Genomic DNA, 15,025 nt, shown 5'->3' with positions numbered 1-15,025 from the left:
AGGAAAACATTCCAGGATTTTTCTCCATATAGTGGACTTCAGCGGTGGTTATGAAAGTTAAAATGTAGTTTAAATGCTTCAAAGGGCTCTACGCGATTCCAGCCGAGGAATAAGGGTCTTATCTAGTGAAACAATCTATTATTTTCTAAAAAAATAAAATAAAATACATATTATATACTTTTTAACCTCAAATGCTCTTAAAACTCCCATCTCATTTCTCCTCCAACTTCAAAATCATCCTACATCGCTGCAGTGTTTACAAAGTGAATGTGCAAAGATCAAATGCCCTTTACAAAAAAAGGTAAAACAGCGATGTAGGAAGACTTTTAAGTTGGAGGAGAAAATGAGATGGGAGTTTTTCGACATATCCTAACTGTCTTGAACCAGAGTACACCGTGTACGCACGTGCATCGCAAAACTAGCCAAGATGTGCCTTTGTTAAAAAGTGTATAAATATTAATTTAAGAAAATGACAGATTGTTTCCCTAGATAAGACCCTTATTCCTCGGTTGGGATAGTTTAGAGCCCTTTAAAGCTGAATTGAAACTGCATTTTTAACCTTCAATCCATTGAGCACCATTGAAGTCCACTATATGGAGAAAAATCCTGAATTGTTTTCCTCAAAACCTCATTTCTTGGCGAGTGAAGAAAGAAAGACATGAATATCTTGGATGACATGGGGGTGAGAAAATTATCAGGACATTTTTATTCTGGAAGTGGAGTAATTGTTTAAGATAAATGAAAATGAGCAACAGCTGAATTAAAATAAGTCTTCCTATATTTAGTTTTATTAGTTAATGGTATTTTCATTTAAAGTAAAGTATTCTTTGTGGTTTTCTATTTGTTTTACAATAACAACCCTAGTTTTTTAAATTAAAGGGGTCATCGGATGCCCATTTTTCACAAGTTCATATGATTCTTTAGAGTTTTAATGAAAAGTCTATAATATACTTTGGTTAAAAATTCTCAATAGCAGTGTAAAAAAAACAACAAAAAAAACACCCTTTTACCTTGTCAAAATCAGCTCTGCAAAAAATCAACTCATTTTATTGCATGGTCCTTTAAATGTAAATGAGCCCCACCCCTCTCTGATGTGGAATTATGAGCCGTAAAGCCGTTTACTTTAGCCGCATTTAGCAATGGCGATCAGTCAGACTGTTTCAGTTCGGTGAGGGCGGGTGGGTCTAAGGTAAGGCACTCAATCAATCAACTATCGTGGGAGCAGCCTCTGTTGATGTGCCGTCACAACGACAAGAAGCTGAGAATGACCTGATTTTAAAAAGGAGATATTACTTTTAAAGATTAAAAAATATATAGGCTGGATTTTTATCATTGTAGGGTGGTTGTGTACACAAACTGCCAACACACATTAATGTTCAAACAATATGTAAAAGTGAGTTTTGCATCCGATGACGCTTTTAAGACTAGGGTTGCAAAGGGGTGGAAAATTTCTGGTAAATTTCTGGAAACTTTCCAAAAAATCCTGGGAAGTTTCCAAAATGTTTGGAATGTTTCCAAAATTTACTGGACATTTTCCACACTTTTTGCAACCCTAATTAAGACATACTTTTTTGAAACATTTTATGCTAATTAAAGTGCCAGTTCCGTAAAATGTACATTATTTATTATTAGTTAGATTGATTCTATATCATTCTATTTCTCATTAAATGTTTTTTTGTAGGCTGGATAAACTTCACAATTCCTGCAGGTTTTTCTCTACACAGCATCCCTGCTTATATCATGTAAAAGTTACTGGATTTACCAGCTTGTACACTTTGTTTGCATGTCAATTACATACAACCAAATAATCTCCTAACTGCCCGCAAAACATCTGCAAATGCAAAAATGGCATTAACATAGTTTTTGAGTACTATGTGTACTAAACTACACAGATACGTGACTCCTGACCACAAAACCAGTCTTAAAGGGGTCATCTGATGCAAAATTCACTTTTAAATGTTGTTTGAACATTAATGTGTGTTGGCAGTTTGTGTACAAAACCACCCTACAATGATAAAAATCCACCCAGTGGTATTTTTTTGATCTTTAAAAGTAATATCCCCTTTTTAAAATCAGGTCATTCTCAGCTTCTTGTCGTTGTGACGGCACACAGATAGAGGCCGCTCCCACGATAGTTGATTGACATGAGCGCCTTACCTTAGACCCGCCCTCACCGAACTGAAACAGTCTGACTGTGATCACCAGGTGCAGAGGAGGACAAGAATTTCTCAGATTGAGGTGTTCTGATGTTGGATGTAATAATGAACATAGCAGTCGTCATTTACTCCTGACATCTGAGCTGCTGAAGACGCAGAGGATAACATTACTTTTGTTTTTAAAAGGAAAGCGCTGATGCCGATCTACATATATGCATCTATGTTTGTGTGAATCATTCGTGATGCAGCTTCGCCCACAGCAGAAGTGAGTATAAGGGTTTTTTATTGCATCTTTGCAAACGGCCTTTCTTACTAATGTGCCTGTTTGCAAGTTTTGCCGCTAAATGCGGCTGAAGTAAACATTACGGCTCATAATCCCACAGCAGAGAGGGGCGGGGCGAGCAGAGCTCATTTGCATTTAAAGGACCATGCAATACAATTATTTTTTGCAGGGCTGATTTTGACAAGGTAAAAGTTTTTTTACACTACTTTTGAGAATTTTTAACCAAAGTATATTATAGAATTTTCATTAAGACCCTAAAGAATCATATGAACTTGTGGAAAATGGGCATCCGATGACCCCTTTAAGTTGCACAGGTATGTTTATAGCCAAAAATATATTGCATGGGTCAAAATTATCGAATTTTCTTTTATGCCAAAAATCTTTAGGATATTAAGTAAAGATCATGTTCCATCAATATATTTTGTACATTTCCAACCGTAAATATATCAAAACTTAATTTTTAGTTAGTAATATGCATGCAGAACTTCATTTGGTCAAATTTAAAGGCGATTTTCTCAATATTTTGATTTTTTTGCAACCTCAGATTCCAGGTTTTCAAACAGTTGTATCTTGTATCGTACTGACCCTTATGACTTGTTTTGTGGTCCAGGGTCACAAATAATCATCTGAGTGTATTTGCTAATCATACTAAGAGTTTTTGCATTTGTGAGATTTGTTGTGCAGTGTCTAGAAGTGACTTAATAACACATGATTGATGTGAAATGATTAAAAATGACACTTTTGCATCTACAACACTTAAAGGAGTAGTTCACTTTCAGAACAAAAAATTACAGGTAATGTACTCACCCCCTTGTCATCCAAGATGTTCATGTCTTTCTTTCTTCAATCGTAAGGAAATTATGTTTTTTGAGGAAAACATTTCAGGATTTCTCTCCATATAATGGACTTCTATGGTGCCCCCGAATTTGAACTTCCAAAATGGAGCTTCAAATGGCTCTAAACGATCGCAGCCGAGGAAAGAAGGGTTTTATTTAGCAAAACGATGGGTAATTTTCTAATAAAAAAATTACAATTTATATACTTTTTAACCTCAAATGCTCACCTTGTCTAGCTCTGTGTAGAAATTAAAAAGTATAAATTGTAAATGCTTTTTTAAAAATAACCGATCGTTTCTCTTGATAAGACCCTTCTTCCTCAGCTGGGATCATTAGAGCCCTTTGAAGCTGCATTTAAACTGCATTTTGGAAGTTCAACCTTGGGGGGCACCATAGAAGTCCACTATATGGAGAGAAATCCTCAAATATTTTACTCAAAAACATAATTTCTTTACGACTGAAGAAAGACATGAACATCTTGGATGACAAGGGGGTGAGTACATTATCTGTAAATTTTTGTTCTGAAAGTACTACTCCTTTATTACTAAAAGCTTTTAAACTAACACAAGCTGTCAGGCAGATCTTAGTGATCAGATGAGAGTGACTCGCCTTGTCTCCTCGACCCAGGACGGATGTTTTTCCAGCCAGGCCCAGGCAGATGGCACACACTATACTAGACTTCCCTGTGCCATTGGCTCCAACAATCATGTTCAGTTTGGGTCCCGGGAAAACTTCTGAGTGATCGTATGTGCTATAAACAGATACCCAGAATCACGAATTTGACTCAGTTACGATTTAATTTGACAATACCTGACACCAAAGTGCAAAACAACTGTTATTTGTGTAAAGAGAGGCATGGCATTTTGAATTAACGTTATGCAAAGAGTGGGTTACTCACAGGAAGTTGCGCATGGTGATGCGGATGATTGAACCCTCCACGAAACCTCCAGCTTGGCCATTTGTGCTGGTGGACGGTGTAGCTTCGCGGTTGGAGGGCTGTGAGTTGGTTAACTCGTGGCTTATTCGTTTTCTCTTCTGCGGCAGGTCCATTTCTCTTACCGTCAACACCGCCGGTTGGTGTCAGCAGCAGCTTCACATCACTTTCGTTTCGCGCCTGTGTTGTGCGTAAGTCGCCGTGCGATTGGCCGACGGCTGTCACATGACATACTCCGGGGTTTATCAGGGAGTTTCACGTTATGTAGCACTAGATGGCAGTAAAGAATTAACCTGTGATAGCATACTAACATACTACTATTCCCATTTAGGGGAGAGTGGGGGCGGTTGCAACACTTTTTCCATTTCCTTTAGTTTCTCAGAAACTGTTTGTATTAGAAAGCCGAAATTTTAATACAATAAAGCCACATCTGTCAGCTACTCATATTGCTAAAACATGTGTACATATGGTAATATACATACAATTTACACTTAAATAGACAAAGTGAAATGTTGCAACTGTCCCCACAATAGGGTACAGTTGCAACATTCAATAAAATGTAATTAAATCATTCTTAAATATAATTTAGCAATTTCTTTATTTTATTTGTGCACAGGTAAATTGGCTGTAAAAAAAAAAAGAATAGTAAATGAAAAACATTGTTAAGTAACAAGTAGATTTTTTACCTATTCACTTAAAAAAAGTAGAGATAACTAACTATTAAAGGGGTTCATTAGTATTATCATTATACAATTATGTAATTTTATGGCAAGCTTTTAAATCAATATTGTGGTAAGGGACAGCATTTTGGGACGGTTTCAACAGTGTGATGCAACTGTCCCTACAGTGATAGCCATGATAAAAATTGGTATAGTAGCTTGACAACATATCATTGACACACGCTAGCTATGCCTACTAGAAGCTAAGAACGCACTGATTAAAATGTTATGTTTTTACAATGCGTCACACAAACAACTTAGTCACTATGACCAAAAATCTCATCTTTAAAAAAATTACTTTTTTACCAAGAAAATTATTTTTGGTAGAAGGAATGATCACATGTGGCTGATTTCTTCCAGGAAGTATGAGGGGCCAACAAAGCATGTGCAGTATGAATATCATCTCTGTATCTTATTCCTGCTTGAAGAAATAAGCAACGTTGCAACTGTCCCCACTCTCCCTACAGGCATGTGCCAAAAAATTGAATATCGAGAGAAAGTCCATTTATTTCAATAATTTGTTTCAAATAGTGAAACTTGTATGTTATATTAGTTCACTACACACAAAGTGAAATATTTCAAGCCTTTATTTGTTTCAATTTTGATGATTATGGATTAAAGACAAAAAAAACAAAAAAACATCCAGTATTTCACAAAATTAGAATATTTCATGTGACCAATAAAAAAGGATCTTAAACACATGTTGGCCTTCTGAAAAGTGTGTCAATGTACTGTATTACATCCTCAGTACTTTGTTGGGCCTCCTTTTGCACTAATTCCAGCATCAAGGCGGCGTGGCATGGAGGCCATCAGCCTTTGACACAGTTAGTGATGTATGTCTCGAGACCATTTTTACATGGTCTCGGTCTTGTCACGGCCTTGACGGTCTTTGGTCTTGGTCTCGGACCTCTCGGTCTTGTCAAGGTCTCGCTGTCTCAGACCGTCATGGTGGTCGGGGATTTAGCAGTACTACACGCTCTAGAAACTTTGGTATCCACGACAACACAACGTTTGATAATGCAACATTAATATTTTGCGCCCTTCAAATCAAATGCAACCAATCACATGCATGTATTTATTTATTTTTTTGCGACAGCCGTTGGTGCTCATCCATCCATATAACGTTATGCCCTCTATATTACTAAATAAATGGTCTTTTAAATATCATCTGCATATCTCTGTTGTGTTGACTAAACATTAGGCCTAATCCAAGTTTATAATTGTGTATCTTTAATTTGATGTTACGATTTCATCTACACATTAAGTATAATTTCAATTGGTTACATACAGTATTTCTCATTCTTTAGACAGTTGTTGGAGGAGCAAGATGGTGTGGGGGGTGTTTAATGTTTTGTCAGATGAACCAGTCAGTACCAGTAATGTCAGTCCTCAACAGTATACAAAAGTTAAGGGAGTCTCAATCCTCTAATAGTGCAGTAACAGCCGTCATACAATTGCTTCACATAGTTGATCTCACCCAGTCTGAAAAAACAATTACAATGAGCTCAGTCACACACATGACATGGTCTGTCTCTGTATTGCTCTGCCTGTAGTTGAAGTAATACCGTCTAATATGTACTGAATGTAAACTGTGGCTGAACCCTAGTATGCTGCTGTTCATACAAGTTATTGCGTAGCTTCAACACTAGTCTGTTTTTTTTTTATCCGGTCTCGACTTGGTATCGGTCTTGACATGGTCTGTCTTGGTCTTGGTCTTGGTCTCGATACCTTCTGGTCTTGGTAGTGTCTTGGTCTCGGTTTAGGTGGTCTTGACTACAAGTCTAGACACAGTTGAGGTGTTATGGTAGAACAAGTTGCTTTGATATTGGCCTTCAGCTTGTCTGCATTTCAGGGTCTCTGTTCCCTCATCTTCTTTTTGACAATACCCCACAGATTTTCAGTCAGGCGAGTTTGCTGGACAATCAAGCACAGTTATTCCATGGCTATTAAACCAGGTACTGGTAGTTTTGGCTTTGTGGGCAGGTGCCAAATCCTGCTGGAAAATAAAATCATCATCTTCAAAAGCTTGTTGGCAGCAGGAAGAATGAAGTGCTCTAAAATTTCCTGGTAGACAGCTGCGTTGACTGTGGACTTGATAAAAGACAATGGACCCACAGCAGCAGATGACATGCTCCCCAAACCATCTCTGACTGTGGAAACTTCACACTGGACTTTAAGCAGCTTGACTTTTGTGTTTCCTCTCCAGTCTTCCTCCAGACTCTGGGACCTTGATTTACAAATAAGTAAAATTTGCTTTCATCTGAAAACAGGACTTGGGACCACTGGGCAACAGACCATTACTTTTTCTCCTTAGTCCAGCACAGACGCTTCTGACGTTGTTTTTGGTTCAGGAGTGGCTTGACGCATAATCAAGCTTTTTGGAGATGATGATTTTATGTTCCAGCAGGATTTGGCACCTTCCCACAAAGCCAAAACTACCAGTACCTGGTTTAATAGCCATGGAATAACTGTACTTGATTGTACTTGAAAAGGAAGATGAGGGAACAGAGACCCTGAAATGCAGACGAGCTGAAGGCCAATATCAAAGCAACTTGAGCTACCATAACACCTCAACTGTGTCAAAGGATGATCGCCTCCATGCCACGCCGCCTTGATGCTGAAATTAGTGCAAAAGGAGGCCCAACCAAGTCCTGAGGACATAATACAGTACATTAACACACTTTTCAGAAGGCCAACATGTGTTTAAGATCCTTTTTATTGGTCACATGAAATATTTGAATTTTGTGAAATACTGGATTTTTTTTATATCTTTAATCCATAATCATTAAATTTGAAACAAATAAAGGCTTGAAATATTTCACTTTGTGTGTAGTGAACTAATATAACATACAAGTTAAACTTTTTGAAACAAATTATTGAAATAAATGGACTTTCCCTCGATATTCAAATTTTTTGGCACATACCTGTAGATGTTTTTTGCATTTAATGTCAGGGGAATAGCTAAACATTTCAACAAATTTTTACCATATTCAATCAGAAATGCTTTGCAAGTGTAATTTTTTTCAAAGCCACAAGAAAAAGCGGTATTACATATATTCATATCAAATTAAATTTCAAAGTTTTTAGAGCATTACATGTTTTCAGTGCTTTTTTTGTTTTTTGTTTGTTCCAAGAGATTTACATACAATTTGAAGCCATTAATAAAATGATAATTTGGTTTACACTGAGCCCAATTTTTCTTATGTATATGGAATTTTCCTAATAAAATAAACAAATGTATAATATGTTGTTCTTAATGCAATCTTTCATTTTCTGTATAAAAAAGAACATCAAATTTCTATCATACATTCCATTTTTCTGTTAATATAGAATATCTTTCCAAAATAATCCTGAGTAAATACAATGAAAAAAAAAAAAAGATGCAAAATGGTTTCTTTTTCTTGGCCACAAAATTCACAGATATATGAAATATTAAGCTTAAAACTTTCCAAAACATGCTTAGCAGGATAATTTCTATGAAGTATTTTGTTAGACACTTCCTTAATTTTGTTATTGGTACAAAACTTATTTGACAGATTCCATGCTTTAACCCAAGCGATATTATCAAATAAAGAAGACCAGAAAATCTTACTGCAGGTAAAGACAGAATGAAGAGCATTCCTTATAATCTTATTACTACACTGTTGTTTTAAAACATCAACATTTTCAATGTTTGTAACATGTGTCTAAGCATGTTTCTAACATTATTAGCATGCTGATAACATTATTATCACATTATTAGCCTTATTAGAATGTTGATAACGTTTCTGGCGTCAATAATATGTTGTTAGCCAGTTTTTCATGCTTAGCATGTTTCTAACATTTCTAAGGAGGTTCTTAGCATGGTTAGCATGTTGCTAACATGTTGTTATCACATTATTAGCCTGATTAAAATATTGATGTTTATAGCATGGTTAATATGTTGTTAGCTATTTTTTTTTTCATACTTAGCATGTTGCTAAAATGTTTGTAACATGTTTCTAAGCATATTTCTAGCATGATTAGCATGTTGCTAACATGCTTCTAGCATAATTAGCATATTGACAACATGTTATCACATTATTAACCTGATTAGAATGTTGATAACATGTTTATAGCATGATTAATATGTGACCCTGGACCACAAAACCAGTCTTAAGTCGCTGGGATTTATTTGTAGCAATAGCCAAAAATACATAGTATGGATCAAAATTATTGGTTTTTCTTTTATGCCAAAAATCATTAGGAAATTAAGTAAAGATCATGTTCCATGAAGATTTTTTGTAAAATTCCTACTATAAATATATCAAAATGTAATTTTTGATTAGTAATATGCATTGCTAAGAACTTAATTTGAAGAACTTTAAAGGTGATTTTCTCAGCATTTTGATTTTTTTGCACCCTCAGATTCCAGATTTTCAAATAGATGTATCTCGACCAAATATTGTCCTATCCTAACAAACCATACATCAATAGAAAGCTTATTTATTGAGCTTTCATATGATGTATACATCTCTGTTTTGTAAAATTTAACCTTATGACTGGTTTTGTGGTCCAGGGTCACAGTTGTTAGCAAGTTTTTTTGCATGAATAACATGTTAGTAACATGTTTCTAGCCCTTGTGCATTGTTTCAATTTACAACCTTTCGTTATGTTTCGTGGCTGAAAACAGCCACTACTTTAAATTGCTGTAAAAATGTATCAGATAAATATTTTTTTCAATTTTTTTTGCATAAATCTATTAATCAACCTCATTCCTGCTCAAAAATACTAAATGTTTTAAAAAAAAAATCAGGATTTTAACTCTTTAATTGCCAAATTCCTAAATGATGTCACTGATTTTGGAACCCCCCCCCCCCCTCACAAATGCACACTATGATATGCCGTTAAACTCCATAGAACTCTATGTAAAACTAAGCTTTTTTTTGCAAAGGCCTATCTAAAGGGTTAATGGGGCCAACTGATAATCAACAGTACAATTTACAAATTTGACCCCTTCCCAACAGGGAAAACCACAAACAATCAAGAATTCAGCATTATATGGTGTCATGGCTTTGCAATCAAAAAATGTGGTTATAATGGAAGTCAATGGGGCAAAAACAGCCACAAACAATAAATGAGGGACAAAAAAAGAAAATCTGATGCTGCGCCAAAACTAACAATGCATGAAAGCCAATGTTCTTACTAATCTTTCACATGTCCAAGACTGTTAAAAAGGTAAAAAAAAAAATCCAGGCCACAATTACCTTTTATATTTAAAATTAGTAATCTTGTGTTTTTTTTTCCCAAATCAGTGACATCATTTAGGAATTTGGCAATTAAAGAGTTAAAATCCTGAATTATTTTTAAACATTTAGTATTTTTGAGCAGGACTGAGATTGATTAATAGATTTATGCAAAAAAAAAATTGAAAAAATATTTATCTGATACATTTTTACAGCAGTTTAAAGTAGTGGCTGTTTTCAGCCACGAAACATAACGAAAGGGTAGTAAATTTGCCCACAGTGTACTGTTGAGTTTTTGAAAAATTTCAAAGCATTTTCCCAAAATATGTATCAAAATAAGATTAGTCACCAAAAATCATTCCATTTGCTTTAACAGAGAAAAAGTTGTGGCCAAATTAAGACTCAACAGCACCCCTCAGTGGACGAAAACGTCCCTAACAACACATAAGGGCTAGCAAGATTAACATGTTTTTCAGCAGCAATAATCAGCAAAATATGCCATTTTTGTTCGGTTCATTGTTTGCGTTCAGTGCCACCAATATGGCCAATTGATGACGCATTGTAAAAACACACTATATCACTTTTGTTTCACAAAATATATAATGTATTTGATTAATATATTATATATTTTCTCAGTCAGCTGAATTGCTAAATAGTTATGTTGGTTTCATGTCTCTCCCATCACTTTACAATTTATTTTTTCTCATAGAATAAAATAAACTCAACCCACATCAGTTTTCTATTAATTTTTTATTTATTACTTTGGTAGTTGTGTATAAACAAAATAATGTACAGCCAGTTGGTCATTGTCACAAAAGAATAGGATAATCAGGAATGGTTGTTACATCACATATTACACCCTTACATAAAATAAAGAACTAAAGGTTTAAAGTAAAATAAGCTATTCTCATAAAATAGTCATCTCTGCAATTTTCAATTTTATTTGATATAAAACAAACATGAGATCTACATGCTGATGTCCTGAAGTACAAATGAAATCAATAAGGCATCTGTATCTGTGTAAGCTGATCTAATATGGTTTCCATCTTTAGCCATGTATTGAATATATGATATGGACATGAGAAACTGTAGGCTCCTATATCAGGAATGAACCAGGTGTTCAAAAGTCAAATACACAAACATTTTTTTTAGGTAATCGTTTCTGCTCGCAATGCAGTCATCTCCTTTGCTTTCATCCTTGCAGATCTCTGCACTCCAGCTGTACGCTCACATGCTTTCAGTTTTCCCTCTTCAGCATTTTTTCGCTTTCTGTCTTTTCTATTTAAAATCCACAGACTGAATATCATTATTATTTCCAGAGAGGTGCAGATGAGGGATGTGGTTGTCAGCATATTCTGTGTTGATACAAGGTCAAACATTATGTAAAGCTGTTCATGGTATCATGAGTAACAGATGTATTCAATAATCAACGAATCAAGAATACCTCTGCATGGTCCTCTTTCAAAAACAATATCATCGATTGCAATATCACTCCTTACTGATGCTCCTCTGGTGGCTTCAAACACAATCTAAATATGTGGAAAAAATAGACGTAATATATTATTGAAAATGATTGAGTGAATGTTGACTAAATATTAAAATTTCATGCAACTAACTTCCTTCCCACGTGCTTTGTGACCTAGTGTCCCTTGTCTAATTAATCATTCTGTGCACCTAACCCCTAATTACCCCATGTATTTAAGTTTCAGTCTGTGTATTCTCCTTTGCAGGGTTTACATTGTTATGTTTGTGTGTCTGCTCCAATTCCTTATTTGGATTACCCCTGTGTTACACTTAATAAAGACTGTTGATGTTACTTTGCGTTTTCGTTGTCCTTCCGACACAGAAGTGTGACAGAAGACCTGACAGACAAACTGTTTAAACTGCGTATTACCCCTCCGTTTGTTTTCCATTTTTTGTTTCCATCGTTCTCCCCATTGACCACTTCTTCCATCCGGAATACCTTCTCCTTCTGCTAAAGCAGGGGGAAAGATTAGTCGAGGACCATACCAGACTCTCGCTAACATCACTAGCTACACGGACGACGTGCAGAGCGCCACCGTCCGAAGATGGTCCTTAAGCGAATTTTCGCTGCCTTTGTGGAGTGGATACAGATCTCCGTTCACCGTCTGTTCCAAGGAGGACCTCACCAGTTCCACTCCCGACCCAGAGTCCAGTCCACCATCTGGCCGTGGTGTGGAGCATCAGGCCGAGCCCACTGATGATGGAGAGCCGGAGCTCGCCACAACCGACAAGCCATCAAATCTAGGAGCGACAGAGCTGAGGATCACCGCGGAGCCAGAGCTGCTTATGCCGTCAGACCAGGTGTGAGAGCCGGCTATCACACCCACCTCGAGGGAAGAGACCGTGGCCAGTGTGAACGTGGAGAGGACCTCCGTCCACTGCACCATGGCTGAGGGTGAGATTATTGTGGATCTGGGTAAAGGGGAAGCTCCTTCGTCTGAGCCCTCTGCAACTCCCATTCCTGAGTCCGATCCAGAGGGGGCTCCCGTTCCTAAGTCCTGCCAAGAGAGGGCTTCTGTTCCCAAGGACAGCCCAGAGGCTCACAAATGCCTGACCTCCTGCCAGCTCCTGCCTCCTGTCGTCTGGCTCATCCTCTGCTCATTGGGTCTGCCAGTCTCCATCGGTATTGTGGCTGGAGGATACCCTTTCTCCGCCTCCAGCCTCAGAGTCCAAGCCTTGGCCCATTGACCCAGCAGCTCCACCATGGCTCCTAGCTACCTCCTCACCGTCGTGGCCTGGTAGTCCACTGGCTCCGCCAGGATCCCTCGTCCCTCCGGCTCCGCCTTGATCTGTTGTCGACCATCCTGCACCTTGGGACTCTACTCCTCCGGATGCGCCTCGTCCCTCCAGCTCCATCTCTTTGGCTCCATCTGGGTCCTCTGTCGCTCTGGCTTAGTTAGACATTAGTTCCACCTTGGCCCTCTGGATCCTCTTCGCTACCCTGGCTCATCGGCTCTCTGCCTCAGGCTCCTCCGTGGTTATCGGCCACCCCCCTGGAGTTGTCAGCTCTTTCTTCTCCATGGCTCTTCCCTCCGTCAGCTCCATCGTGGGTCGTTATCATGGCTGTGGCCTGGGTTCCTCCTGGCTCCTCCACCATCTGCCCACGGTGCGGAGCATCAGCCCGAGCCCACCGATGATGGAGAGCTGGAGCTCGCTTTGAGCAACGACCCAACGAATCTAGGAGCCAAAGCTGCGGATTCCGTCAGTCTAGGTTTGAGAACCGCCAACCACAACCATCACAAGAGAAGAGACCATGGCTAGTGTGAATGGATGAGCTTATTGTGGATCTGGGTAAAGGGAAAGTGGAAGGAGACCTTATAGACCTATTTGCAGACCTGCCCACTCTCCTCCCTCCTTCGTCGGAAGTCCAGCAATTCCCGTTTCGGAGTCCGATCCAGAGGGGGCTCCATTCCTAAGTCCTGTCAAAGAGGGTTTTCTGTTCCTAGGATCAGCCCCGAAAGCCCAGAGGCTCACAAATGCCCGACCTCCCGCCCGCTCCAGCCTCCCCCTTCAATGTCATCTGACAGCACCTCTGCTCATCCTCAGCCCATCATCTGTGTGGTGGGCTCACCGTTGGTCTGCCAGCCTCTATCGGCGTTGTGGCTGGAGGATCCCCTGTCTCTATCTGCCTCAGCCCATTGACCCAGCGGCCCATGGCTCCTAGCTCCCTCCTCTCTCCGCCGTGGCCCGGTAATCCACTGGCTCCGCTGGGATCCCTTGTCTCTCCGGCTCCGCCTTGGTCTGTCGATGACCATCCTGTGCCTTGGGACTCTACTCCTCTGGCTGCATCTCGTCCCTTCGGCTCTGTCAGGCTCCTCCATCCCTTCGGCTCCACCTGGGTCCTCTGTCGCTCCGGCTCCACTGCAGCCTTTCGGATCCACGCCTCCATGTCAGTCGGCCCTCCGGATCCTCCTTGTCACCCTGGCTCAGTGGCTCTCCGTCTCCTCCTTGGGCTCCTCCGCCACCTACTCTGCCGCTGTCAATTGGCCCCCTGGACTAACCAGCCCTTCCTCCTCTATGGCTCTTCCCTCCGTCGGCTCCACCGTGGGTCATTATCATGGCTGTGGCCTGTGTCCCGCCTTGCTCCTCCAGCTCCAAGTCTGCTCCTCCCTCCGTCTGATCTGCTCTGGCTCCTCCTGTTTCCTCCTTGGCTACTTCCTCCGTTACCCTGGACAATGTTAGTCATCCTCCTGAGACTCCTCCGAAGTTCCCACCCATCCCTCCCTCAGTTGTTCCTACGGCCCACTGAATGTTACTTTGTGATAAGGTTTCGTGAATTCCAAGTGATGATTAATCATTCTGTGCACCTGTGTTCCCTAATTACCCCATGTATTTGACTTCCTGCCTGTGTGTTCCTCATTTGTCAGGTCTACATTGTTATGTTTGTGTGTCTGCTTCAATTCCTGATTTGGATAACCCATGTGTTACACTTAATAAACTGTTGATGTTACTCCGCGGGCCCGTTGTCCTTTCAACACCGAAGTGTGAGACTAACCTGGTGCTGTTGATCATACTTATAGTTCACTGACGCTCTAAGCCAAGAGATGCCTTGCTCTCCATTGCTTGTCCACAATATTTTGTCTTGGTTCTCTTGTCCAGTCTGGAGGTAAACGCTCAGCTGTCCGATTCCTGATCCATACATATGATAGTAGAACCGCAAGCACTGTGTTTCTTTAGAGCCGCGCAGAGAGCTGGAGAGGAGGCGCGCTTTGTGACCGGGAAGCATCTCTGACGCCTCAATGTGCAAAAAATGACCTAAAAGCAGAGAAGAAAGCTTTACAAGATTTAAGCGTATGTCAGAAAATAATTGTGTTGTGTTCCAATAGACTTGAACAAAAGGCTAGAGGCAAGGTACACCCATGTAAAAAA

General features: G+C 39.3%; 2 protein-coding genes across 3 annotated transcripts in view; both read right to left on the bottom strand.

The window, feature by feature from the left end:
• Positions 1 to 4,382, bottom strand: part of smc5 (structural maintenance of chromosomes 5) — a 35,717-nt gene extending 31,335 nt beyond the window's left edge. The window contains exons 1-2 of the mRNA XM_073829440.1: positions 4,174 to 4,382; positions 3,885 to 4,026 (exon numbers count right to left, since the gene is read on the bottom strand). Coding sequence (XP_073685541.1) covers positions 3,885 to 4,026; positions 4,174 to 4,325 — 294 coding nt within the window. The 5' untranslated portion in view covers positions 4,326 to 4,382. The remainder of the gene's footprint in view (positions 1 to 3,884; positions 4,027 to 4,173) is intronic.
• Positions 4,383 to 10,867: 6,485 nt separating this feature from the next.
• The window catches only part of mamdc2b (MAM domain containing 2b), a 31,084-nt gene continuing 26,926 nt past the window's right edge, over positions 10,868 to 15,025 (bottom strand). For both annotated transcript variants that reach the window (XM_073829786.1, XM_073829787.1), the window contains 3 exons: positions 14,652 to 14,911; positions 11,577 to 11,661; positions 10,868 to 11,487 (listed from right to left, as the gene is read on the bottom strand). In XM_073829786.1, the coding sequence (XP_073685887.1) occupies positions 11,411 to 11,487; positions 11,577 to 11,661; positions 14,652 to 14,911 (422 nt within the window). In that variant the 3' untranslated portion in view covers positions 10,868 to 11,410. The remainder of the gene's footprint in view (positions 11,488 to 11,576; positions 11,662 to 14,651; positions 14,912 to 15,025) is intronic.

This window comes from Garra rufa, chromosome 23 (assembly GCF_049309525.1).
Source record: "Garra rufa chromosome 23, GarRuf1.0, whole genome shotgun sequence".
Classification (NCBI taxonomy): domain Eukaryota; kingdom Metazoa; phylum Chordata; class Actinopteri; order Cypriniformes; family Cyprinidae; genus Garra; species Garra rufa.
The sequence above is the reverse complement of the archived record's forward strand: the minus strand, read 5'-3'. Positions and strand labels throughout refer to the sequence as shown.